Here is a 22,655-nt window from a genome sequence, read left to right on the forward strand (position 1 = left end):
TCTGCCCCGAGTCTGAAATTTGGGGTATAGGGGTACCTCGGACAGGGGAGTAACATAGGCCAGGTGGCGTTAGTCTACCCCTTCCGGTTTCGGAGTTATGACCCCCGAGCGAAGCCGGTCTGTTCGGGGTTGGCGGCTACACCAGGTCTGCCCCGAGTCTGAAATTTGGGGTATAGGGGTAGCTCGGACCGGGGAGTTTACATAGGCCAGGTGGCGTTAGTCTACCACTTCCGGTTTCGGAGTTATGACCCCCGAGCGAAGCCGGTTATCCTGCTAGTACTGTATAAGTAAGACGTTCAATTTATTGTTGTAAGCATATTAGAATGCACATTTCTATTTAAGAGTTAAACTTATATCGTATATTTCGCTTCATAATAGACAACAATTTAAGTAACTTAATCTTTATCACTAGTGAAAAGGCGTAGTCCTCTACTCAACAATAGAGAACAGACAAACAACTAAAATAAAGTAGAGCTTGCTAAATAATATAAAGATGCACAATGTAATGAAACTAAAACAGAATATCTAATACCACACACAAAACACGCAATACCACATTTCATTTATTTATTGAGAGGTAGGAGTGGGGGCGGAAGGGGAGTTTAAAGTCCACTTCGTTTTGGGACTAACATTTGATTCAATATCATTTCAATAATTCGCTTTGGCCTAGGGGTCCAGAGAAAACCCACGAGATGAAGACAGGTAGTGTGCTATGTATGAGGGCAATGGGTGATACACGGACAGCGGTGTATTGGCGTACGAGCCAGGAGAGGGGGGGGGGAAGCTGCCTCCTAACTTTTGGGCAATCTGACTTATTATTTGTGAATGCAGCTGAAACAGTCTGATTGGATGGTTGGAATTCAGCTCGGCATATAGTGGGATTTCGGTTACAAAACCATTGGACAACTTTGGAGTAGCTTAACGCACGGGATAGAATAGCACAAAGCAGAAAAATGCATTTGTGGTAGTTAAATTTTCAAAATTTCTCCTGGAGGGTGAGGCCCCCATATCCCGCGACGATTGATTGGTTGTTTGGGATTCGGGTCAGTCACCTAAGGTAGGCTATATTGGATCACATTGTAGTTGCTGTATTCACGGGCTAGAATAGCAAGAAAATGGGTTTGCAGCAGATAAATTATCAAAATTTTCTCCTGACGGTTACGTGTCCGTGGACTATATCAAAATTTTCACCTGACGGTTACGTGTCCGTGGACTATAAACGATTTATTGGAATTCCAGTCAGCCATCTTAATTAGGCTATATCAGACCACTTTGAAGTTTCTATATTCACGGGCTGGAATTGCAGGAAAACGCGTTAGCGGCCTCCAATTTTCCAAAATTGTCTTGGGGGCGGGGGAGGGGGGTCCTAAACGGTAAGCCCCCCCCCCCCAACCCCGCTCTCACGGAAAACCGGCGCCGCCGTCTGTAACCCTGAATTTTTTCGGGCATTTCGGGTTCTGGCCCCTAACTGTCATCAAGCCCGTACGCCTATGTGCGTCCTACTCTTATTTTGAATTCAAGCCATCAGAGGAATCATGCATCAATTCGCTGTACGCTTACCAAACTAGCAAAATGGTGAGCATAATAACACCAGTTCGCGAATCTTAGTTCATCAGACATATAGTTTATAGACGGTGATATCTTTAAAAGGGGCGCAGAAGCATGTTAACGAAATATCTTTCGCTCTAGTAAACACTAATCACCCTCGTATGTATATAATATAATGTCAGAGATGAATAGATCACGATAGCTCATACGTATTGTTCAAATCTAGCCAGGCATGATGACTGGAAAATATGCCAGGGGAATCCCCTTAACACTAGGAAGTTGAATTAATCGTGTACGCAGTATTTGACTAAAATCACAAGATTTCAGAGGCTAGATTCTAATAGGGAGGTAGGTAAATAGAGATTCTCTTCTTCTTAAAACTTGTTGTAGTGATTTCATAGATTATCAATAAGTCTATGTCACAGGGACCCGTGTATCAACGGTGAACAGGATGCATGTCAGTACGGTAGATAGGTAGATAAATGAAATATTTATTTATGGTACAAAAACGTGTTTTATAATTGGGGCACATGGCTTCTGCCCACCCCTTTAAATCCCACCTTGTTTATGTACATAATAAGCTATCAGTTTTGGGCTAAATTTACAGGAATTCATAGGCTAGTCGAGACGGGTAGACAGGTAACTGGTTTCTACTGTTATAAGTACAGGTAGTTAACGTAGCTAAGTCTCGAACTCAATATCATCCAAAATCTTCAACATTGAAAACACGATTTATTTGTCAAATTAAATCAACATTCATGTTGTGATCTTACCGGAAAAAGATGGTCTTTTGATATCCAATATTAAAGACGAAATAAACATTTTACCATTGGTACACGAATCGTGTACCATAATGCGCTTCATCCCCAGTTGTATCAAGAGACTCGAGGGACAAGGCTAGACACATTGCACCAAATCAAACGGCGCATGTAGACTGGAATAACCAGACGCTTGAGACTGCTGGCTGATTTCGCCGAACATAACTGATTTGAAATTGGAGTAAAACGGAAACCATTGAATGTAAATCAGTTTATATACATTCATATTACAGTATTATATGCGTTGCGACCCACTTTTGTCAATTTCTAGGTCCCAAATGTTAGCGATTTAGCTCCTTTAACTAATTAGAAATTTTCCTGTTATAAGTAAACTATTATCTTAATATAGATTATCAATAAGGTTGTTTATTGACACAAGACACACCAAACCTGTGTCAATAAACTCTATTATACTCTATGAGCATTAGGTTGTCGTAGCCAACTTGGATCTTATTAAACATCGAAGTACATGTATATATATCGAATGTCAACGTTACCTAGGAACAAACATGCCAATTTTTATGGCGATCGCACTTGAACTGGAGGAGACTTTGATTTCTTCGAAGAGCCCCCTCCCCCTCCACCCGTGACTTTACTATGTCTTTTATAAATTGAATTTCAAAAACATGGGCCTATACCATTTATCAATAAACAGATTTGGGCTTATTGACTTATTGGTTTATCCTTTTACAACCCTAAACCTACATAAGAGTGAATACTTTGCATACATTATATTTAACATAATGGTTCTGGGTGACATGTATTGTATTGTAGGCCTTTACTGCCATAAGGCTTTAAGACTTCTAACACCAAGTGTTTCATAGTTTTATAACTCCTATTTCATTTCAAAGATCTATCTATTGTATGGCTTTTAGTTTTTTTAATAAATAAATAATTCAAGAAATTAAATTGATTTTTAAAATGGGTTTTATAATAAATTTTCCAGTAAACATATAGGAATGAACTTTTGCAGAGCTGAGGGTTTCCAGAATATATTTAAATTGAATGTCGACATAAATATGTATTATACAGTAGACTTTTAAAGGCCTACTAATGCAAAGAAGCTGTTTATTAAACAGGCATTACTCAAGAGCTACATCTGCCTATTGCAGGTCTTTCTTTAGGCCTTAAATGTTATATACGGTGCATTATTAAGTAGACATTTGTTAACATGACAAGACCATAACCAACCTTCCATGCCATCGGATAGCTCCAATTTTAAATAGTTTATCGGTAAAACGATTCGGTCATTTGATGTTTAATTTAAAAATGGAAAAGCGAGGCCAAGTCTCGAATATACCAGGCAGTATATTATAGCAATGCACATATCTTGGCAAAACTACAAACAGTGATAACTTGGCTTAGAATAAAAAAAATTAAATAAAATTTTCAATATATCTTCATTTTGCATCATCTATTTTTGAACTGCATAATGTATCTTTAAAGTTTAATACTTTAGGCCAATAAAGGCAAACCAAAGTTACTATAGCGGTGGGATGAGGGCTTGGGTTTGGGGTTTTTAACATATAGAGTATGGGGATAAATTGTAATAACTTTTAGAAATGTAATACAAATGAAATGAAATGGGGTTTAACGTCCTACTGTTTTGCTCCGAACTAGGCTAATGAAGATTGGGCTAATGAAGACGAGCATATACGATATGAAATGAAATGAAATGGGGTTTAACGTCCAACTGTTCTGCTCCGAATGAGCTAATTAAGACGGGCATATGCCATATAGTGTGCTTTGAGGGAAATTTTGCCCGGACAGCGACACTATGATCTACTCTTGTATCGAATTTCAACTGCGAAGGGATCTTTTACATGCACGCACGCGGGACCTCGGTTTTTTGTCCTCTCGGAAGGACTAGACAGTTGGTCTTGGGATTGCATTATATTTGCAATAGATACATTTAATGCACCAGCTAAATAAAATGAATCTTTGAATTTCTTGAATAAGAAATGTCTATCTTATCGCACTGGTAAAAGATAAATAGGCCTATGATTTAGAATAACATACTGTTCCCTGTTTTATTATAGGCCTCTGGCTTACTAATACTCACACTGGTTTTTCATGAGGAATTAGAAATTGGGTATGATTTTTCTTTTTGGTAGATTCTCCACAATAATTAATATGGATCGGCTTGATTATATAATTACCACAGTTGAATCACATTTTCCATTCCATAACCTTAGGGAAAACTATTCTTTCTTTGGTGCGGTGTGATATGAATTTAGTCAAACCTTTTTCCGTCTTTCATTCATTTCAGAAAATGCAGAGTATGCCTTCCGCGCCTTCCCTAGATTTCTTTCTCATTATTGACGCACAATTTTATTTTCTCAGAAGCTTAAAAAATATTTTATTCGGTAATTAATTAATTTTATAAAGTACGACTGCTTGAATGTTGAAATTATAAGTTAAATATTAAATTATGAAATAGTTTTGGAAATTATAAGTTAAATATTAAATTATGAAATAGTTTTGAAAATTAATTTTTAAAATTGTGAAATAGTTTTGAAAATTAATTTTTAATATTAGAAAATCAAGTTTAAAATTTAAATTACAAATAGCCCCCCCCCCTCCCCCCCCCCCAAAAAAAATAAAAATAAGAAAAACAACAAGAAACATTTCATACTTAATGGGTTTTGATTATTATTTAAAATTCAATCATTTAAAAATCTAAAACTATGAATTTACCCACAAAAATACTTGACAACAAATATTTTAAAATCTAAAACTATGAATTTACCCACAAAAAAATACTTAACAGCAAGTAAGTCAGAAAAAGAGTGATTTATGAGGGGGTCTGACGTCAAATAGTGGGTGATGTCATCAATTTCTGTCAATAGTATAGCGCATGCGCATAACACCTGGCTCCAGTGGATGGAAAAAAAATGCTTACCATCCAAATTCGTCGTCACGATTCATGTTTGTTTATATCAATGTAAGTATTATGGGATTTATTGCAGGAAGGGGCGCAACTCTTACTTGACTTGGCCAAAGATACTAGATAATCAACCACATAAAAAATAACTCCCGGTGGGCATGGCATGTAATATATGTCTTATTTGGGTCATTCCATGTCAAGTGGGGGTGGGACATCGAAAAAATTTGGAATATCAGCTTCTTCAGTCCTAATAAACATATAAACCATATTTAAGCACGGTTTAACTCGTTGGGTGATAATTGACATGAATTGGTCCGAACCACACACTTTGAAAAAATCAAAAAAATATTAAGATAGCATAGGACAAGAATGGCTTTAACATATGTTGGAGACATTAGTTCAAACTATAATTACACCATGTTTAAGAATTTTAGGTGCTCATCTACCGGGTTCTTTCGGCTCGAAAATACGAGGCAATTTTTAGAAGATGTTTGTCCAAAACCATATTCGAGGTCAATTTTCTGGGAATCTAGTGAAGACTGATGCGTTCTCATATGTTTCTTATACCGGCAATCTCTGGATAGGCCAAAATATGGGCCTATATCTTTAACCTTGTAGCTCATTGAGCACTACAACATTGCTGAAAAATTACCCACTTAACATGGAATATCCCACATAAGGTTTTTTGAGGTTACTGGGTTCAATTCTGACTCCTAAAACTAACTTTGAATAGCCCAGATGATATAATTTAAAACGGTAATCAAAATAGAATTCATAATGAGGATTTTTTTTCATGAGGATATTGCGTTTAAAGTAGCTAAGTCTCTAACTCAATATCATCCAAAGTCTTCGACACTGAAAACACGAATTATTTGTCAAATTAAATCAACATTGATATTGTGATCTTAACAGGAAAAGATAGGCCCCTGATATCCAATATTTAAGACAAAATAAAGATTTTACCATTGGTACACGAATCGTGTACCATAATGCGTTTCGGCGCCATTTGTAACAATTAAGGGACTCTAAGAAGAGCGACTAGACATATTCCAAAAAGTCATGTCAAACGGTGACGTCATATTCTTATCTGGAGAGCATGCGCAATAAATACTACCGGTGTAGATTAGAATAACCAGACGATAGAGATTGCCATTCGATTGAGACTTCTGGCAAATTTCGCAGAACAAAACTGATTTGAAATTAGAGTAAAAACGGAAATGATTGAATGTAAATCAGTTTATATACATTCATATGCGTTGCCACCCATTTATATCAATTTCTAGGTACCGCGGGTACCAAATATTATCGATTTAGCTCCTTTAAACTATATCTAATAACATTTTCTGGGTTGTCGAATTCTTTTTTGGGGTTCAAAATTAAAATAAGAATTCCAAACATCTGTTTAGCGTTCCTTTTTCAAGTGTAATTTTCTTCATTTGGTATGTCTTTGCACTATCTTCACCGGGGTTAAATGCTTTTTTGATGTGTCTAGTTGTTAAGAATTTGCGCTCTGATATTAAGTCAGAAATGATTATGCGATTCGTGTTTACAGCCGTGTTCAATTCCAGAGATAGACTAAAATGGAGTATGGTAGTTTCATGGGCCTAGTTAATGTTAGTACGTAGTTCTTCACCACTAAAACACACGGGTTACGAGATTTCGCTCTCCGAAACTTCCCGAAGACCGCCATATTCAGCTATGTTAATTAAGTTATTTCGCCTTTCCCGAATTCGGCCGCGTTTGAGTAGGATGTTTTCTGACATATATATCATTGAACCAAATTGGTTTCTTTTGCAATTTGTTTTGGGTATCCCTCCCCGGATAACATTTAAAATAAATACTTTATTGAAATTAAGTATGACAGCTTGTCTACGCCAAATTTAATTTCACTCTTTGTTTGGATGCCCTCTGATATTTAATTGAGGGGCCACCTACGCCTGCCCCCCCCCCCCCACACACACACTCCGTCTCTTTCTCTCTCTCTCTCTCTCTCTGCACGCCACCAATTTATGCTGGTAAAATATCTTTCAGAAAATGTACGTGATTACCAAATTAATTGTTTTACTAACAACAATACCGGGAATTGTTGGTCCACTGGCAGAAACTTGGTTTTCTTGTGAGTGTGAGTTCTTAACATGGGCACCTTGGTCTGATTGTACTGAGCTATGCTATGGTACACAAGAACGTGACAGAAAGGTGCAATTGAGACAATACCCAGGATGTGACGAATTTACAGATTGTGCTTCCAGTGATATGGGATCAGAACAACGTGAATGTAATAAGTTTTGCCATAATGGCGGGACTTTCGCTTCCTTATCGACAGGCTGTTCTTGCGTTCCTGGTAAAGAAGGCCGTTGTTGTGACAATAGTGAGTTATAGTTTATTAAATAATCCAATAATCCAGTTGACGTATATTTCCATCATCTTACATAAAAGATAATACTTTACAAACATTATTAAACGCGTTGGTTGTTAAGATGGCGTATGTTGTGCTCCATCTGAAAATTGTCGATACTGAGATGAACGTGGTGGTTTATTTTGAATACTTACAAAGATTATACATTGACGTATTACAATTACAGATTGAAGTCTGTTTGGGGGAATCTAAACTGTAGATTCAAATTTTAGTCTTTCGTTTTAGATACCATTTAAATTTTCCCGATAATCACCTACTTTTTGGATTCACATAAAACGCCAATTATCATCTGGAATGTATCTTTCAATGTGAAAAGCGGTGCCCGAGAACTAAACAAAATTAAATAGGTATCTCAATTGTAACTTGTTAACTAATGGCAAAGTTTTATTTTGAAGCTGTGACATGTGCCCCGCCACCAAAACCAACCAATGGGGAAGTGTCTTACAACAGTCTAGACTATGGCAGTACTGCTACATACAGTTGTCACAGTGATTATAATATAACATCCGGTTCTTCCAGCAGAACATGTCAGGCAAACGGTGGGTGGAATGGAGTAACAGCACAATGTCAGTGTAAGTTCTTAACCACAATTCTGTAATTTTAGGTGTTTTGTTGTATTTAGAGGTTGGTGGGGCGGGGGTGAATCATAGAGCACTCAGAGTGCGCATTCTGTGCACAGGGACACATCTATTTCATACTTCGAGAAAAGATTTCTGTCCTAAATGGCCGTCATGTCCAAATATTAGTATACTGTTTTGTAATGCGATTCTACTCCGTTTTACATCTGACATACACACACAGACTACATAGGCCCTTTTCAGTTTCATTTAATGGAAGCAGAATAAATACTTCTTGAATTACAATTAGGCTATCTGTTTACAGTTAGATCCGTTTGAGAACAGACAATAAGTTTAGTATGTCAGAGTGTCATGTGACTGTTATATATATATTTTTAAATTTGATATGAGAGTAAAGTAGGCGGTTGCGCCACTGCCCGGGAAAATGTCACTCATTACACAGTGCACCGCGTGGATACATGCCCGGTACGAACATAAAATTAAAGGTAAACCGCATTCATTTCATTTAGGTTATACTATCATCAATAATAGGCCTACTTTGAATAAATTGTCTATCGATTTTAATTTTAATGGGGCATTAGGTAAAATTTGATAAAGAGCTGACAGTTCTCGCTATAATCGTTAATAAATAGATCATGAAAAACAGAATATGCTGAAAATTTCAGTCAAATTGCTTTACGCTGAACCGAGATATTAGCGATTCAATTTTAGGCTAGCCTCGATCGTCATTACTAACGTTGGAACGATAATAAACAAAGTCTCGATTATCCATTTTTACGTTAAATTATCAATCTCAAAATGTATTAAAATCCACTAAATATCTCAGGCTAACGTTGGCATAGCGAGTTGATAATGGTCTGGATAAGTTAATTAATGTCTAATTGAAATTTGGATAACCATTCAGGCCTAAAGAAAGACCTGTAATAGGAAGATTAAGGTCTTTCATCATAATGTTTAATAATATATCTTAAAACACGTTCGGACAAACCATTACTATAACCTGTAATGTCAAATTTTAAGACATGTTCCAGTAAATTGTACATTACAATTTAAAATGTTAATACATGTTTTTAACATTTTGTAAATTGCAGTTAAAATGTTAATGTATGTTCCAGTAACCAGTAACTTTCAGGCCGACAATCTTCATTTTTATCCAATACTGTTTGGGTATTATGTTGAATTCCAAGTTTAGCAAATGATGTATTCAGCGTGATTTTCTCGTCTTCAACTTCGTCAATCTTCCCCATTTTCACGTGTACTGGTCGAGTAAAGCTGCTGCCGTTTAGATCTTCGATCAGAGCGTTTTGTTCGGAGGATTTCCCATGAAACTCAAGAGTATTTCGTCATTTGACGTTTTCTTTGTTATCGAGACGTCTGCCATGTTGGGTCAAGTGACGGTCAAGGTGCTATGTAAACCGCCTTTTGATTGGTCGATAACGCGTCTGCGGGATAGCTGTTTGATCTTTTGACTAATCATAGGCCTTGTTTCAAACACAGTGTACTTTATAAATTAGGTTATAAGAGACAAAAATTATGGAAATCGACCGATAAGAAGCCAAGAAAACGTGTTTTGAATGCTTGCATATTGATGTGTTGAACTAAAACAATAACGCGTAATTATGAGGTTCATTTGAATGCAAATTTTAGGTATTTGGGGACATCTTTGAATAAAACTTTTTAAACTGGTTAAAGGGAATAAGTGTGCTTACATTTTACTGTTAAAAGTGAAATTTAAACAAAATCGCAAAAAATAGAATTTACCAGCATAGAGCCTTGCCTTAATACATTTTTCAGTAACTTGTATATTATTTTAATTTTAGATATATATATATACATAATTAAATATGTTAATACATGTTTAAGTAATTTTTATATTATTGTAATTTTAGATGTTAATACATGTTCCAGTAATCCATGCAAAAATGGAGGAAGCTGTATAAATGGTGTAGAAAGTTATACATGTCAATGTCAACCTGGTTGGAGTGGGATTAACTGTGAAAATGGTTTGTGTTCACGTTGTATTTTATGAATTCTAATTAGATTTCAATGAGTCGGTCTTGTTTGTGACCTTCGTTATTTTATAGTTAAATATATTAAATATTTACATGTTCGTGTTTTCATAATTTGTAAATATGTTTTCATTAGTTTAACAGTTATCGCGGGAACCAGTTCCCAGAACCCCATATTGGTTAACTGCTCTGAACTCTATCCATCCCCTCAACATGGATTTCATACCGACGACCGTGGGCTTTGATGAATCGTAATTGGTTTAGAGTAATTCTTTTAATGTAATATTTTCTCTTTAAGATGTTCATCCGCCAGTCATGACCGAATGTTCTGAAGATATACTAATTTATACCAACGAAACGACACACAATGTCACATGGCCTATCCCACAATTCTCAGATCCAATGAATAAGGAAATCACGATGGTAACTAATTACCCAGAAAGCTTTGTTGTGGCACCATGGGGTGACAACGTTGTTCAGTATGTGGCTACCAAACCATTCAATGGTTTACAGGCAGAATGCAAATTTACAGTAAAAGTTAGACGTAAGTTTAACGCCCATTCGACACAAACCATCATTTCGTGACTAACATATGGTTTATTTTTATTTTAATAATTCGCTTGCGCGTAGGGGTCTTTAGCAGTGGGCGGAAACCGGTGGACACGGAGAAAGCCCACTAGAATGGACAGGCGACCCTACTTCTTGTCACGTACAAGCGGAGAATCAAAACCACGCCAGTTCGCTCATTGACAGGCCTTATGATACAACGACCACGCGCTACCCAAACACCCCACCCCACCCTCACGTAAGTTGGAACATGGTATGATAGATTACAGTATGAACGTATTTTACACTCGAATGTTGTAATCTAACCATAAACGAACAACAGTCAATAATATCATTTCTGAAATCAGCCATCCATCCGGCTTGTTACATCCCTGTTACTTGATTTCAAACGATCTTCGTTAAGTTGTGGTTCAAACGAACTGTCCTGAAAAAAGGGAAGAGAACGAAGGATGAGATTAGATCGCAAATCGGCTGTTGGGTTATTGATTATTTTCTGGGCCCAATACCGACTCCTGTGTAACACCCCTATGGTCAGCTAGGAAAGGTTTCTTTTCTGGGAATATACAGTTCATCTATATAACTAGCTGCACGGACAGTCTATATGGGTATTTAACCAAGCCCCACTCTTGTTAATCAGTATTGTTTCCCCTTTGTGAAAGTTTAAAAAAAAAAAAAATTCATGTGTCAAAGGTGGTCTTTGGGGTTCGTTTTCTATTTTATATTCTAGCTCATCCGTGTCCTGAACTAAACATACCAATTAATGGTGCCCGTGTATGTAATGGATGGAAGACAGAATATGCTAGAGTTTGTTTAGTATATTGTAATATAGAATTTACTCTTCAGTTGGGTTCACGATCTCCACAACCATGGTATATCTGTGGAGCAAGTGGTAATTGGCTACCATGGGGATCTTTACCAAACTGTACACGTAAGAATAATTGATAATATTTGGATATTGGAAGGTATAAGACAGTAATCAGTAGTGAACTCACCATACATTTTTCTAAGTTGATCTCCAGAATCTACTGAAATGTTAGACATTTCCCTTGTCAATCCATTATCATTTTTTAAAACGATTGGTTGTATGTAATGCTGGATAAAAGATTACTAACAAGAGTGGGTAAGAAAGCACCGTTGTGTAAAATCAATCAGTGAAATCACTGCTCTGATATTAATAGCGACCAGTACGATAGTGCTATATGGACCAGGGCCCAAGCAAAACACCTTGTCTAAGAACAACCATAACAAGTTTAACGTTGATCGCACCTGAATTGACGGAGACTTGCGCGTTGGACCAGGAGTAGCGCTTGGGTTGGATAATACTCTATCTCGTCAACGCTTACAAACTTGAGGTATGAAGGGGCATAACTTTCTTTATGAAAATCTTTGATCAAGTGGAAACTTACTTTTAATAAGCTGGTCAAAGAATCCAACTTGATTGCATGACATAATTATTTACCCGTTGAGCATTGTCCTTTATGATATTTGAATTTCAACCATCAAGCCATTAAAACTGTCAGTTTCTATTGTTTCTGCCAGCTGTAGTGCCACAGGTAGTATGGTGCTGACTCGGTAAGTAACCAGGAGATCCAATGATCGATCCCTTTGTTGGCCGACAACGTTCTTTGAAATGTTCCTGCATGGTGTCCCCTAATCAGTTGTACAGGGATCGGACAAAAAACTTAGATCCCGATTACACCTTGGCAATATTCCGGTCGACGCAAATAAGTTGGACGTTAAATCCTATTTCATCTTGATTTGATCGTGTGTTTTTGCTTTCTATTCAGTGCCTAATGTGAAGGGAAATTTTCCTGTTAATTACCAGTATGAAAACTGCACGGCCATTGCTATTAAAGAATCATACATTAACAGACTCAAGAATGAATCAAATATTAAGGTGCTGTGTGATAAGAACCTGGATGAATGTAAAGCTGATAATGTAAACGTGGACTGTTAGAAGTATATATATTATGATTATATATATGTGATCAATTAAATGATAACAGGCCATAAACATGGTAGTAATTAAAACGATTATTAATACATTATGATTTAAGAATCTGGAGCTTTAGAGCAATTGACTCACTATTATACATTTGAAGCTGTTAGACCGGTGACAAGTGTATTTATCAATAAAAATCATCAATTATATTCATTATTGGCATGCTATATATACAGCTATGTTCTGTTATTTATTTCAAATTAACGCCGTGGCTTTTCCCCAGTTTTGCCCACTGCTAAAACATCTACAACTAAGCGAATTATTGAAATAAAATTGAACCATGTGTCAGTCCCGTCCTACACTGTTACAATGAGTGTAATTAAAAATTATAAGCGGTGTTAATGAAGTGTAAACGTTACACCACAGTGTTTTTAAAATGGGATGAGCTACACCTCTACAAGCGTTTTATTGCATGTACACCAACAGGTGTAATTATTATTAAGAAAACCTTTTTTTTTTTCTTTTTTTTTTGCGCAAAATATGGCGTTAATTGCATTAGTAACACAGGTATAGCTTAGTTTGGAGTTTTTACTCAAAACGAATATTAGTCTTTCAGAATATAATCATATCATAATCTTAATATATTTTTCATAACTCTTCCCGTATATGACGTTAATTGCATTAGTAACACAGGTATCAGTCTTCTAGAACATTATCATGTGTTATAATCTAAATACATTTTTCATAACGCCTCAAGTATAGATTAATGTAGCTTGTTTACACTTAAAGACGTGTATATGTTCTAAAATATTACCATGTATTATTTCTTAATTAATTATTCTTAATTCAAATGAAGTGCATCAATGAATAAACCATTTGATTCAAGTTGTAAGGATGTATTGGAATTTCCTCAAGATTTATATTCATTGTAAATTGATACAGATTGTCTAATTGCCCAATATTATCAATGTGTTAGGGTATATTATTAATACACAAGGGTGTATTATTAATGTACTAGGGTATATTTTAATGTACTAGGTATACTGGGATGTATTATTAATGTATTTATGTACTGCGGTATACTAATAATGTACTGGGGTATATTAGCAATGTACTAAGGTATATTATTAATGGTCTGGCGTATATTATTAATGCACAAGGGTGTAGTATTAATGTACTAGGGTATATTTTAATGTACTAGGGGTATACTGGGGTGTATTATTAATGTATTTATGTACTAGGGTATACTAATAATGTACTGGGGTATATTATCAATGTACTAAGGTATATTATTAATGGTCTGGAGTATATTATTAATGGACTGCGGTATATTTTTAAAGCGACCGTACACTATGCTATACTCTGTTATTCACAATGTAAATTGTATGCATATTGTGTTGTTTAAATGTGTTTATTTGTTTTACAATACCTCCTGAAATCCTATTTAGAAGAAAACAGCATGGTAAATGGTGTACATTGTATATCTGTTCATTTTTTTAAAACTATATTCATTCGGGTGTGACGAAAAACTGAGATCAGGTGTACTCGTTGGAGTGCACGTAAAAGATACTTTGCAGTTAGAATTCGATATAAGAGTAGGTAGTAGCGCCGTGGTCTGGGAATATATCTCCATGCATAACAGCATAGCCCAGTGGGACGTTAAACCCCATTTCATTTTAAAACTACATGTATATCTTATTCAATAAACATAACAAGGTAGGCGGGCTCTCCCTTCTAAACAAAAATCTAATTAAAATTAAAGATACATTATGGGGGAGTAGATAACGGGCTGGCAGTTCTCATTATAAAAGTTTCATTTTAAAACTAGATCTTATTCCATAAGAATAACAGGGTAGGCCCATATTACCACTCTCCCTTCTAAAAAAATCTATCTAATTAAAATTAAAGATACATTATGGGGGATTATATAACGAGCTGACAGTCCTCACTATAATAGTTAAAAACTATATAATGTAAAAGGAACTTGCAGAAAATATCAAATTGATCAAATGTGAACTGAGGATTTGGCGATTGAATTTTCGGCATAGCCTCGATCATCATTACCAAAGTCGGTACGATAAAAACATAGACTCGATTATCCATTTCATTATTAAATCATGAATGAATGTTGAGCAGCAAATCAGATCCTAATCCAGTAAACATCGCAGGCAAGCAATGACATCGAAAGTTGATTATGGTCTGGATAAGTTAATTAATGTCTAATTAATAATTTAGATAAACTTTCAGGCCTAAAGAAAGACCTGAAAAAGGCAGATTTGGCTCTTGCGTAATGTATGTTTAAGTTTTTTAAAGATGCATTATGTAAGATTGATTAAGATAAAGAGCTGATAGTGCTCACTATAATAGTTAAAAACTAGATAATGAAAGGGGATTATCTTCATTCTGAGCGAAGTCTCGATGATCATTACTACCGTTGTTACGATAGTAAACAGACTTACGATTATCCATTTGCTAATTAAATTATGAACCACCAATCGCCTTTCTATCCGTTGAAAAATCTCGAGCATCCGTTGACATTGAGAGTTGATTATGGTCTTCGCAAGTTAATAAAGAAAGAAAGATGGTTTTATGGCACGTCAGCTCCAACCGGGGAAAGTTACGGCCTAATGAAGGACCTGCAATAGGCATATAAGCTCTTGCATAATGTATCTTTACGTACATGTATATAGTCGGAACTATTCATATTGTTTGTGTTGTTAATAGAATTATTGAAGACAATAATGATATATATATATATTTTTTTTTTGTTCTGATAATAAATTGTTTTAGTTTTGGTTGAATATTATTTGGTAGTATTTTGGTAACGTATCAATATTACGCAATATAAGTATATATTTACATGTGAAGTGTAAGTCAACATTCGATGTATTGAGGCAAGGATCTAATACCTCGACTGTTTACTGATAATAGCCGTCGCTATTTGGTAGGTTGCTACGCATGTCTATTGATTCTCACTTCGCTATACACAAAGACCTTTAAATCACAGCTATTTCGACTGCTGGTCAGTTAACAAATTTTCGTACTGTGAATCTCTGATTAAAATCACGATGGCTGGTAAGTATATTAATCTATACTAATATTTGTGTCTGTCGTGTGTCTGTCTGTCTGTCTGTTAGGGGTTGGTGGCTACACTAGGTCTGCCCCGAGTCTGAAATTTGGGGTATAGGGGTAGCTCGGACCGGGGAGTAACATAGGCCAGGTGGCGTTAGTCTACCACTTCCGGTTTCGGAGTTATGACCCCCGAGCGAAGCCGGGTATCCTGCAAGTATTTGTTACTTCTTGTATTATTTTTAATTATTGAATTAATGTCTGACTGGTTTGACTTGAGTGTAGTGCAGTCCTTCCGCACTGACTATTGAAGCTATGTTATATAATTGAAAGCACAATCAGTAGTAACCCATCCGCCAAGAAAGACAAATACGTGCATGGATTATTAGGCATAATTATATATTTTATTAAACTGAGATTTAAGGTATTACTTTTCTGGTCAAACCGGGATAAAAGTAAGTGCGCGAGGACCGTACCATAAAGACGGGAACATATTTTCCGATGAGTGGAACTGTTCCCGGAGAGCGACGTTTCAACCTACGTGGATCTAGGTTTTTTGCCCCATTCAAGCTACTAGACGGTTTTCTAATGAGCAATAAAATGGGATTAAACGTCCTACGTATACGCAATAAAGTGTACTATGAGAGCAATTTTGTCCGGACCCTTGCGCTACGGCATTCTCTTCTATCGAACTGCTGCTGCCAATGTTTCTGTCACGTGCACGCCAATGTGTACACGGGAAGTCTGTTTTCGTACCATCCGAACGACTATGCAATTACCCTTGCCAGACTCTATTTCAGTGAGAATAACCCTTAAATATTGACGACGGTAAATTATTAATCTGTTCTAGAGAACAAATATAAAATAATATTAAAATAATATCGCTTTGGGTTGGGTAAAAACTGCTTTCGATTTGATTGGGTTGGATTTTGTGTTCGGTCGTTTTACGGTCGTATTAGCCGAGAAAGTTCCTCGGAACATTTTAGTCTGATTTGGCCTTGTGAGTACTGCATGGCGGAGGGCTTGGCAAAAACAAAGATTTTAGTCTGATTTGGCCTTGTGAGTACTGCATGGCGGAGGGCTTGGCAAAAACAAAGATTGATAAAGAATAGGCGGAATTACCGATGACTGGGCAAGATTCCCTTCTAACGCACTACATGGCGCATCTACATCTTTATTAGGACGTTTAACCCCATTTCATTTCATTTATGTACCTGTCTCCAATCGGAGTGCCTAACAAGACAACTGGATATTTTATTACCATGCCTGATTAAAATGAGGGGCTTGGGGTTGGCCGAATGGTTTAACGCGTGCGTGCTAGATTATAAGTTCTGTGGTTGGGTTGTAGTTTCGATTCCACTCTGTTCAGTGACAAGGAGTAGGGCCGCCTTTCCAACCCCGTGGGATTTCTCCGCGTCCTCCCCCCCCCCCCCTATGCACTGGAGAATTAAAATTGAACCATATGTTAGTCCCAAAATGACATAGTTTGAGCCAGGAAAGGGTTATCTATTAGCTTTTAAACGCTAGTCCGAAGAGCTTGGTGCGTGGCTCACCGTAAATAGTAGCAGAAAATTACCTCCACTGATAGAGGACGGTACACAATATACATTTAAAATTATTGAAATGAAAATGGGTTTAACATCGCACTTTTCTGCACCGACTGGGCTAATGAAGATAGGAATACGTCATGCAGTATGCTATAAGGGACATTTGGCGCTGATAGCGCTATGGCCTACTCATTTCGAATTCCAACTGTTAAGGGTTCTTTTAAGTGCATGCCAATGTATACACGGGACCCTTTTTAGTCCCATCTGAACGACTATACTGTGTCCCTTGTCAGACTAAACACCGGGATCGAACACGGGACTTCTATATAAGGCATTGTGTGTTCGCTGGACAATAGACTGTGTTCTTGAACCAACAACCTTATGTTTGAATTACTGAACACCGATTTATTCATTATCAATAAATGCGAACCTGTTTGTAGACAATAGATTAATCATCTAAATTTAACTGGACTGTGGTTTAATTAAGTTTCGCCATCATAATACTTCGGGAGTGTTGGATGGCCGAATGGTTAGCGTGTGCGCGCTGCATCATAAGGTCTGTCATTGAGTCAACTCGCGTGGTTTTGATTCCCCGGTTGTACGTGACAAGGAATAGGGTCGCCTGTCCAACCTCGTGGGTTTTCTCCGGGTCCTCCGGTTTCCTCCTACTGCTAAAGACCCTTATACGCAAGCGCGAATTATTGAAATAAAATTGAACCATATGTTAGTCCCGAAATGACGTAGTTTGTGTCAAGTGGACGTTAAACCCCATATATATCTCTCTCTCTCTCTCTCTCTCTCTCTCTCTCTCCCTCTCTATCATAATTATACTTCGGTAAATTCCAGACAAACTGCCAAGGGGGCTTGTACGTTCACGTCAATGCGCATACGAGTGGATGTCGGGTGTTCATCCCATCCGAACGATTAGAACTGCCATCCCTGGGAAACGAATGTTGAGTTTGAAAAATGTCGAGAGTCAGGTGACTAATACACTGCTACACCCACTTTATATAGAGTATAGTATAGTTGAGGGGCTAAAGTTTTGTGGTTTCAATCTCAAGAATGTAGCGTCAAGGAGCAGGGTCGCCTGTCCGAACTTCGCAGGTTTTATCCGGGTTCTCACTTTCCTCCGATTTTCTCCGATTGCAAAAGGCCGTTAAATTTAAGCCTAAGTTAGTCTCGAAATCATCTAGATTTATCGAGTGCACGCGAAACCCCATTTCTCTCTATGATGCTCTAAAGTGTAGTATTTTACGAAAACACGACTCATGACTTGACACTGCCACTAATGACGTGATCATGTTAACACAGAAGCCTAATTATTATTTCCTGTGTATGAAATTGAAAAAAATGGATCTAAATAAAAGTTATTAATACAAAGGGTTTACTGAGTGGCATTATATCGATTTATATGGCGATACATGTGGTTAATTAAACAGATATGTTGGCTTATATTTAAAGACGTGTTCCATTGACTACAAAAAGACTATGTTTGCGTCAGTTTAAAGTTATGTTCCCTTGACGATACATGGACACAAATGAAATAGTATATTAAGGTTAAAGGTCGAGTGTCCAGTGGGTTAAAGGCTCAATACCACTCTTGTTGTAACTGAATAATATGTCCCAATCTTTAGAATAATCTTTTTAGAATATTTCAATTAATTGATGATACAAATTTCATCTTAACACACCTTATTTAAAAATTTTGAAAAATTCAACATAATGGTTTGAAACGTCTAACGTAAACCGTTTCAAATGAAACTTCGATTTAAAAATATTTTTGAACCCTCTGGACAAGTAAAAAAGGATGTAATGGATAATTTACACAACAGGTAGGGCATTAACACATCTAGTACTTAGAATAAGGCATTTTTTTTATTTTCTGGAGCTATCAAGCCAGCAAGAGTGTTATTGTCCCTTTAATATTGGACCAAGTGGGTTTAACTGAGAGTTAAGTAGGGATGAGAGATGTGGGGTGCTGGAATTGCAGCTGTAAAACATGCTTTATTTGAACCAATTAGTGGAATTTGTGCTCAATCAATGAGTAAATGAATGGGGTTTAATGCCTTGCCAACACCCTATTTATTCATGAGACTTCGAGACGGCAATGCGAGGAGGGACAATTTGTCCCGAACAGTTTTTTTTTGCCGCATACGTGTTATTTAATTATAACTGTCAAGGGTAATTTTACGTACATCGGTTTTTCGTCACACTCGATTGGCTTTTACTTCTCAGCTGCACATGCGCTTCTCCCGACAAGTGGGAACCGAAATGGAAGAATCCCAATTACACATGATAAGGAGTTAGAATAGTGTTTCCGGATATGATCCAATTTATGTTGAATGGGCGTTAAGGCTCGTTTTTTACTTTTCTCTCATTATTTTCAGATGACATAATAAATATTATCAATAATGCTAATTTTGAGAATCCATCTGAGGATGAGAAGGACAAGTTCAATGGTCGTGTTGAAAAGTGGAGGATATCAACCGAAGGAGGACCACCAGATGAGATCGTTGACGTTTGTTGCTCGGCATTTAAGGCACTGAAGATTAAAATTTGCGTGGAAAACTTTGGCAAGGATAGCGATTCAACATTGTATATGGTGAAGGATTTAATTGGCTCCATTAACAAACAAATTTAGTAAGATTCTTTATGAATATTCGGAACTTTTCTGATTATCTTTTACATCGCAACGGCGATTGTCGTGTGGATTAATGGATGAGCTGTGTGCTTATTGATACTTTAACCAATCCATAGCAAACTGTACCGAAATGTAGCCGATGGAACAATCTCCACAGTTGAGCACGATAGGTTGGGTTTGTGACAATACTGATCGACCCATCAATTTATTAACACAATATTTATTTAGGAAGTTCATATAGCTAACAAGTTGGCCAGTGACTCTGAATTCCAGCTATAATAGGCGATATAACTTCTGATATCGCCGACAAATAATCTTTGATTGACGTATTTCATAGCAATGGCCGAATACTTTCCCAATCTGATTAAAACAGAGGTCGTGTGTCGTTTGTAGTTCAAATCTTTGAATTGCGCCTTTCATAGTAATGACAGACTATTTTCCCACAGAGAGAGAGAGAGGGGGGGTTTAACGTCCACTCGACACAAACTAGGTCATTTCGGGACTAACATATGGTTCAATTTTATTTCAATAATACGCTTGCGCGTAAGGATTTTAATCAGCGGGAGGCAACCGGAGAAAACCCAAGAGGGACCTACTCTTTGTCACGTACAACCGGGAAATGGAAACCACGCCATTTGAATCATTGCCAGACTCTATGATACAGCGTGCACGTGCTAAGCATTCGACCCCCCCCCCTCCCCGAAAGCATAAAAACAATGAAAGGAAATTTATATCTCTACTATAAATCCATTGATACTATACCAAACCCAGATTTATTCTGTTAAGCTTAGCTCACACCCTGCTGTACGGGCTACTACGTGGCACTTGCGTGGGTTCGGCAACGTAGAAGTTCTCAGCCTACCCGTAGAGGCTTTTGGTCATGCACATGCACCTTCTACGGGTCTGCGAAAAATCACAAACCCATACACTACGTATGAAGCCCACAGACGTGTTGTGCGTCGGCAACAAGTCAGGAACACGGCAAGGGCTTTGCGATGACAGTAAGAACACGTCAGACGCAAGGTCTTTACACGGCTGACGTGCATTAGACATACTACATAAGTACTCCTGACTTACTATGATTGCGGCCCGCAAGTCAGAAGTATATCTCACTTACTACCTTCGTGTGTGACGTGCAATCAGTGCAGAAAATCTGCACGATACACTTAGGATTTTGTCGGGCATGTATGTGTAGGATAAAGCACGAGACTGAGGTTATGTTGGGGAAAGAAAGACTGAGGAAAATAACCCGAGAAAAAGAAAAACCGAGGCCGGCATAACCGAAGTCGATGAATTTATCTTGCTTATAAACCGTCTATGTTTACATGTACGCAAGATGAGAATATCCCAGAATTTCCGTAAGAAAAACCTTATATCATGTTTTCTTAGTGATAAAAACCTACCCTGGATGAATAACTCTTTACAGGTTTAAAGAAAAACTTTCAGAATAATAACCCCAAATTTCCCTGTATATATCCAAAGTCGCCCCGACTTACAGACCGCAAGTTATTCCGAGCATAGAATATACCCCAAAGATCAAAGAGATGTACCGTTACAGGTTTATAAGACTACAGAAAGCACAAATATGGCTGTCATTGTCACCATACCGACACGACTAAGGTTTTTGAGCTTTTACAGCCAGCTGGTCTAAGCAGAGGAAAGGCACGAGGTCATATGGTCCGTGCTAATTGGTCCTATGTTTTAGGCTAAATGAAAATATTCTATTTCTTTGGTCGATATGCCGGAGGCAAAACTTTAATTCACGTTCGCCAGGAGTACTTCTGCAGGTACTTCTGGTGCACGTAAATTAGTCTTATGCTTTCCACGGAATTACGAAAAAATTTTTCCCACGCTTTGAATAGGTCAGACGTGCAGTATGTACGTGACAAGTACTGTGTCCGTACTATTTACAAAACTTTCACCCGTTTTTTAGGCAAGTCTGTGAGTCACCAAACCCTACGCGAGAGAGAGAGAGAGAGAAATGGGGTTTAACGTCCACACGACACAAACCAGGTCATTTCGGGACTAAGATATGGTTTAATTTGATTTCAATAATTCACTTGCGGGTCTTCATCAGTGGGAGGAAACCCGCTGACCCGGAGAAAACCCACGAGGTTGGACAGGCGACCCTACTCCTTGTCACGTACAACCGGGGATCCGAAACCACGCCAGTTGACTCAATGACAGGCCTTATGATACAGCACGCACGTGCTAACCATTCGGCCACCCCCCTTCCAAACCCTACAATCCGTGAGTGTTTAAAATAAACCATTTTATACGTGTTTCTTCATTTCAGTGATGACGAATTCGATGATAAACGACAAATTCTTAATGAACTCTATGTAGATTATCTAATTGACATTCTGAAATTGGGTCCAAGAACATGTCATCTGAAAGTGTTCGAATACATATTTAAAGACGGGCGGGATTTTACCGAATATTTACAGGTACTTCATTGGTCGAGGGAATTTAGTGAAATGGGGTTTAACGTATTACTTTTATGTATCAACCGGGCTAATAAACTATAAAGCGTGCTATGAGGTACATGTTGCTCGGACAGCGGCGTTCCCGCCAAATCTTCTCTGGGGCGGATCCAGGAATTTTTGTAGGAGGGGGTTTGGCAGGTTCCTGAG

At 37.4% G+C, this 22,655-nt stretch overlaps 2 protein-coding genes across 3 annotated transcripts in view; both read left to right on the forward strand.

Moving 5' to 3' along the window:
* The window catches only part of LOC126828632 (hemicentin-1), a 280,950-nt gene that overhangs the window by 72,607 nt on the left and 185,688 nt on the right, over positions 1-22,655 (forward strand). The gene's annotated exons all lie outside the window — the stretch shown is intronic.
* On the forward strand, positions 1,788-15,566 carry LOC126828694 (fibropellin-1). 2 transcript variants are annotated; one of them, XM_050558624.1, is made up of 7 exons: positions 1,788-1,896; positions 7,285-7,621; positions 8,065-8,241; positions 10,137-10,250; positions 10,555-10,800; positions 11,551-11,751; positions 12,611-15,566. In XM_050558624.1, exons 2-7 carry the CDS (start codon positions 7,288-7,290, stop codon positions 12,778-12,780), a joined length of 1,242 nt encoding a protein of 413 aa, XP_050414581.1. In that variant the 5' UTR covers positions 1,788-1,896; positions 7,285-7,287; the 3' UTR covers positions 12,781-15,566. The 2 variants fall into 2 exon arrangements, with proteins under 2 accessions (XP_050414581.1, XP_050414592.1); XM_050558635.1 differs by lacking the exon at positions 12,611-15,566 and having other exon boundaries at positions 10,555-11,682.

The sequence above is a fragment of the Patella vulgata genome, chromosome 1, assembly GCF_932274485.2.
Source record: "Patella vulgata chromosome 1, xgPatVulg1.2, whole genome shotgun sequence".
In the NCBI taxonomy this organism is placed as follows: domain Eukaryota; kingdom Metazoa; phylum Mollusca; class Gastropoda; family Patellidae; genus Patella; species Patella vulgata.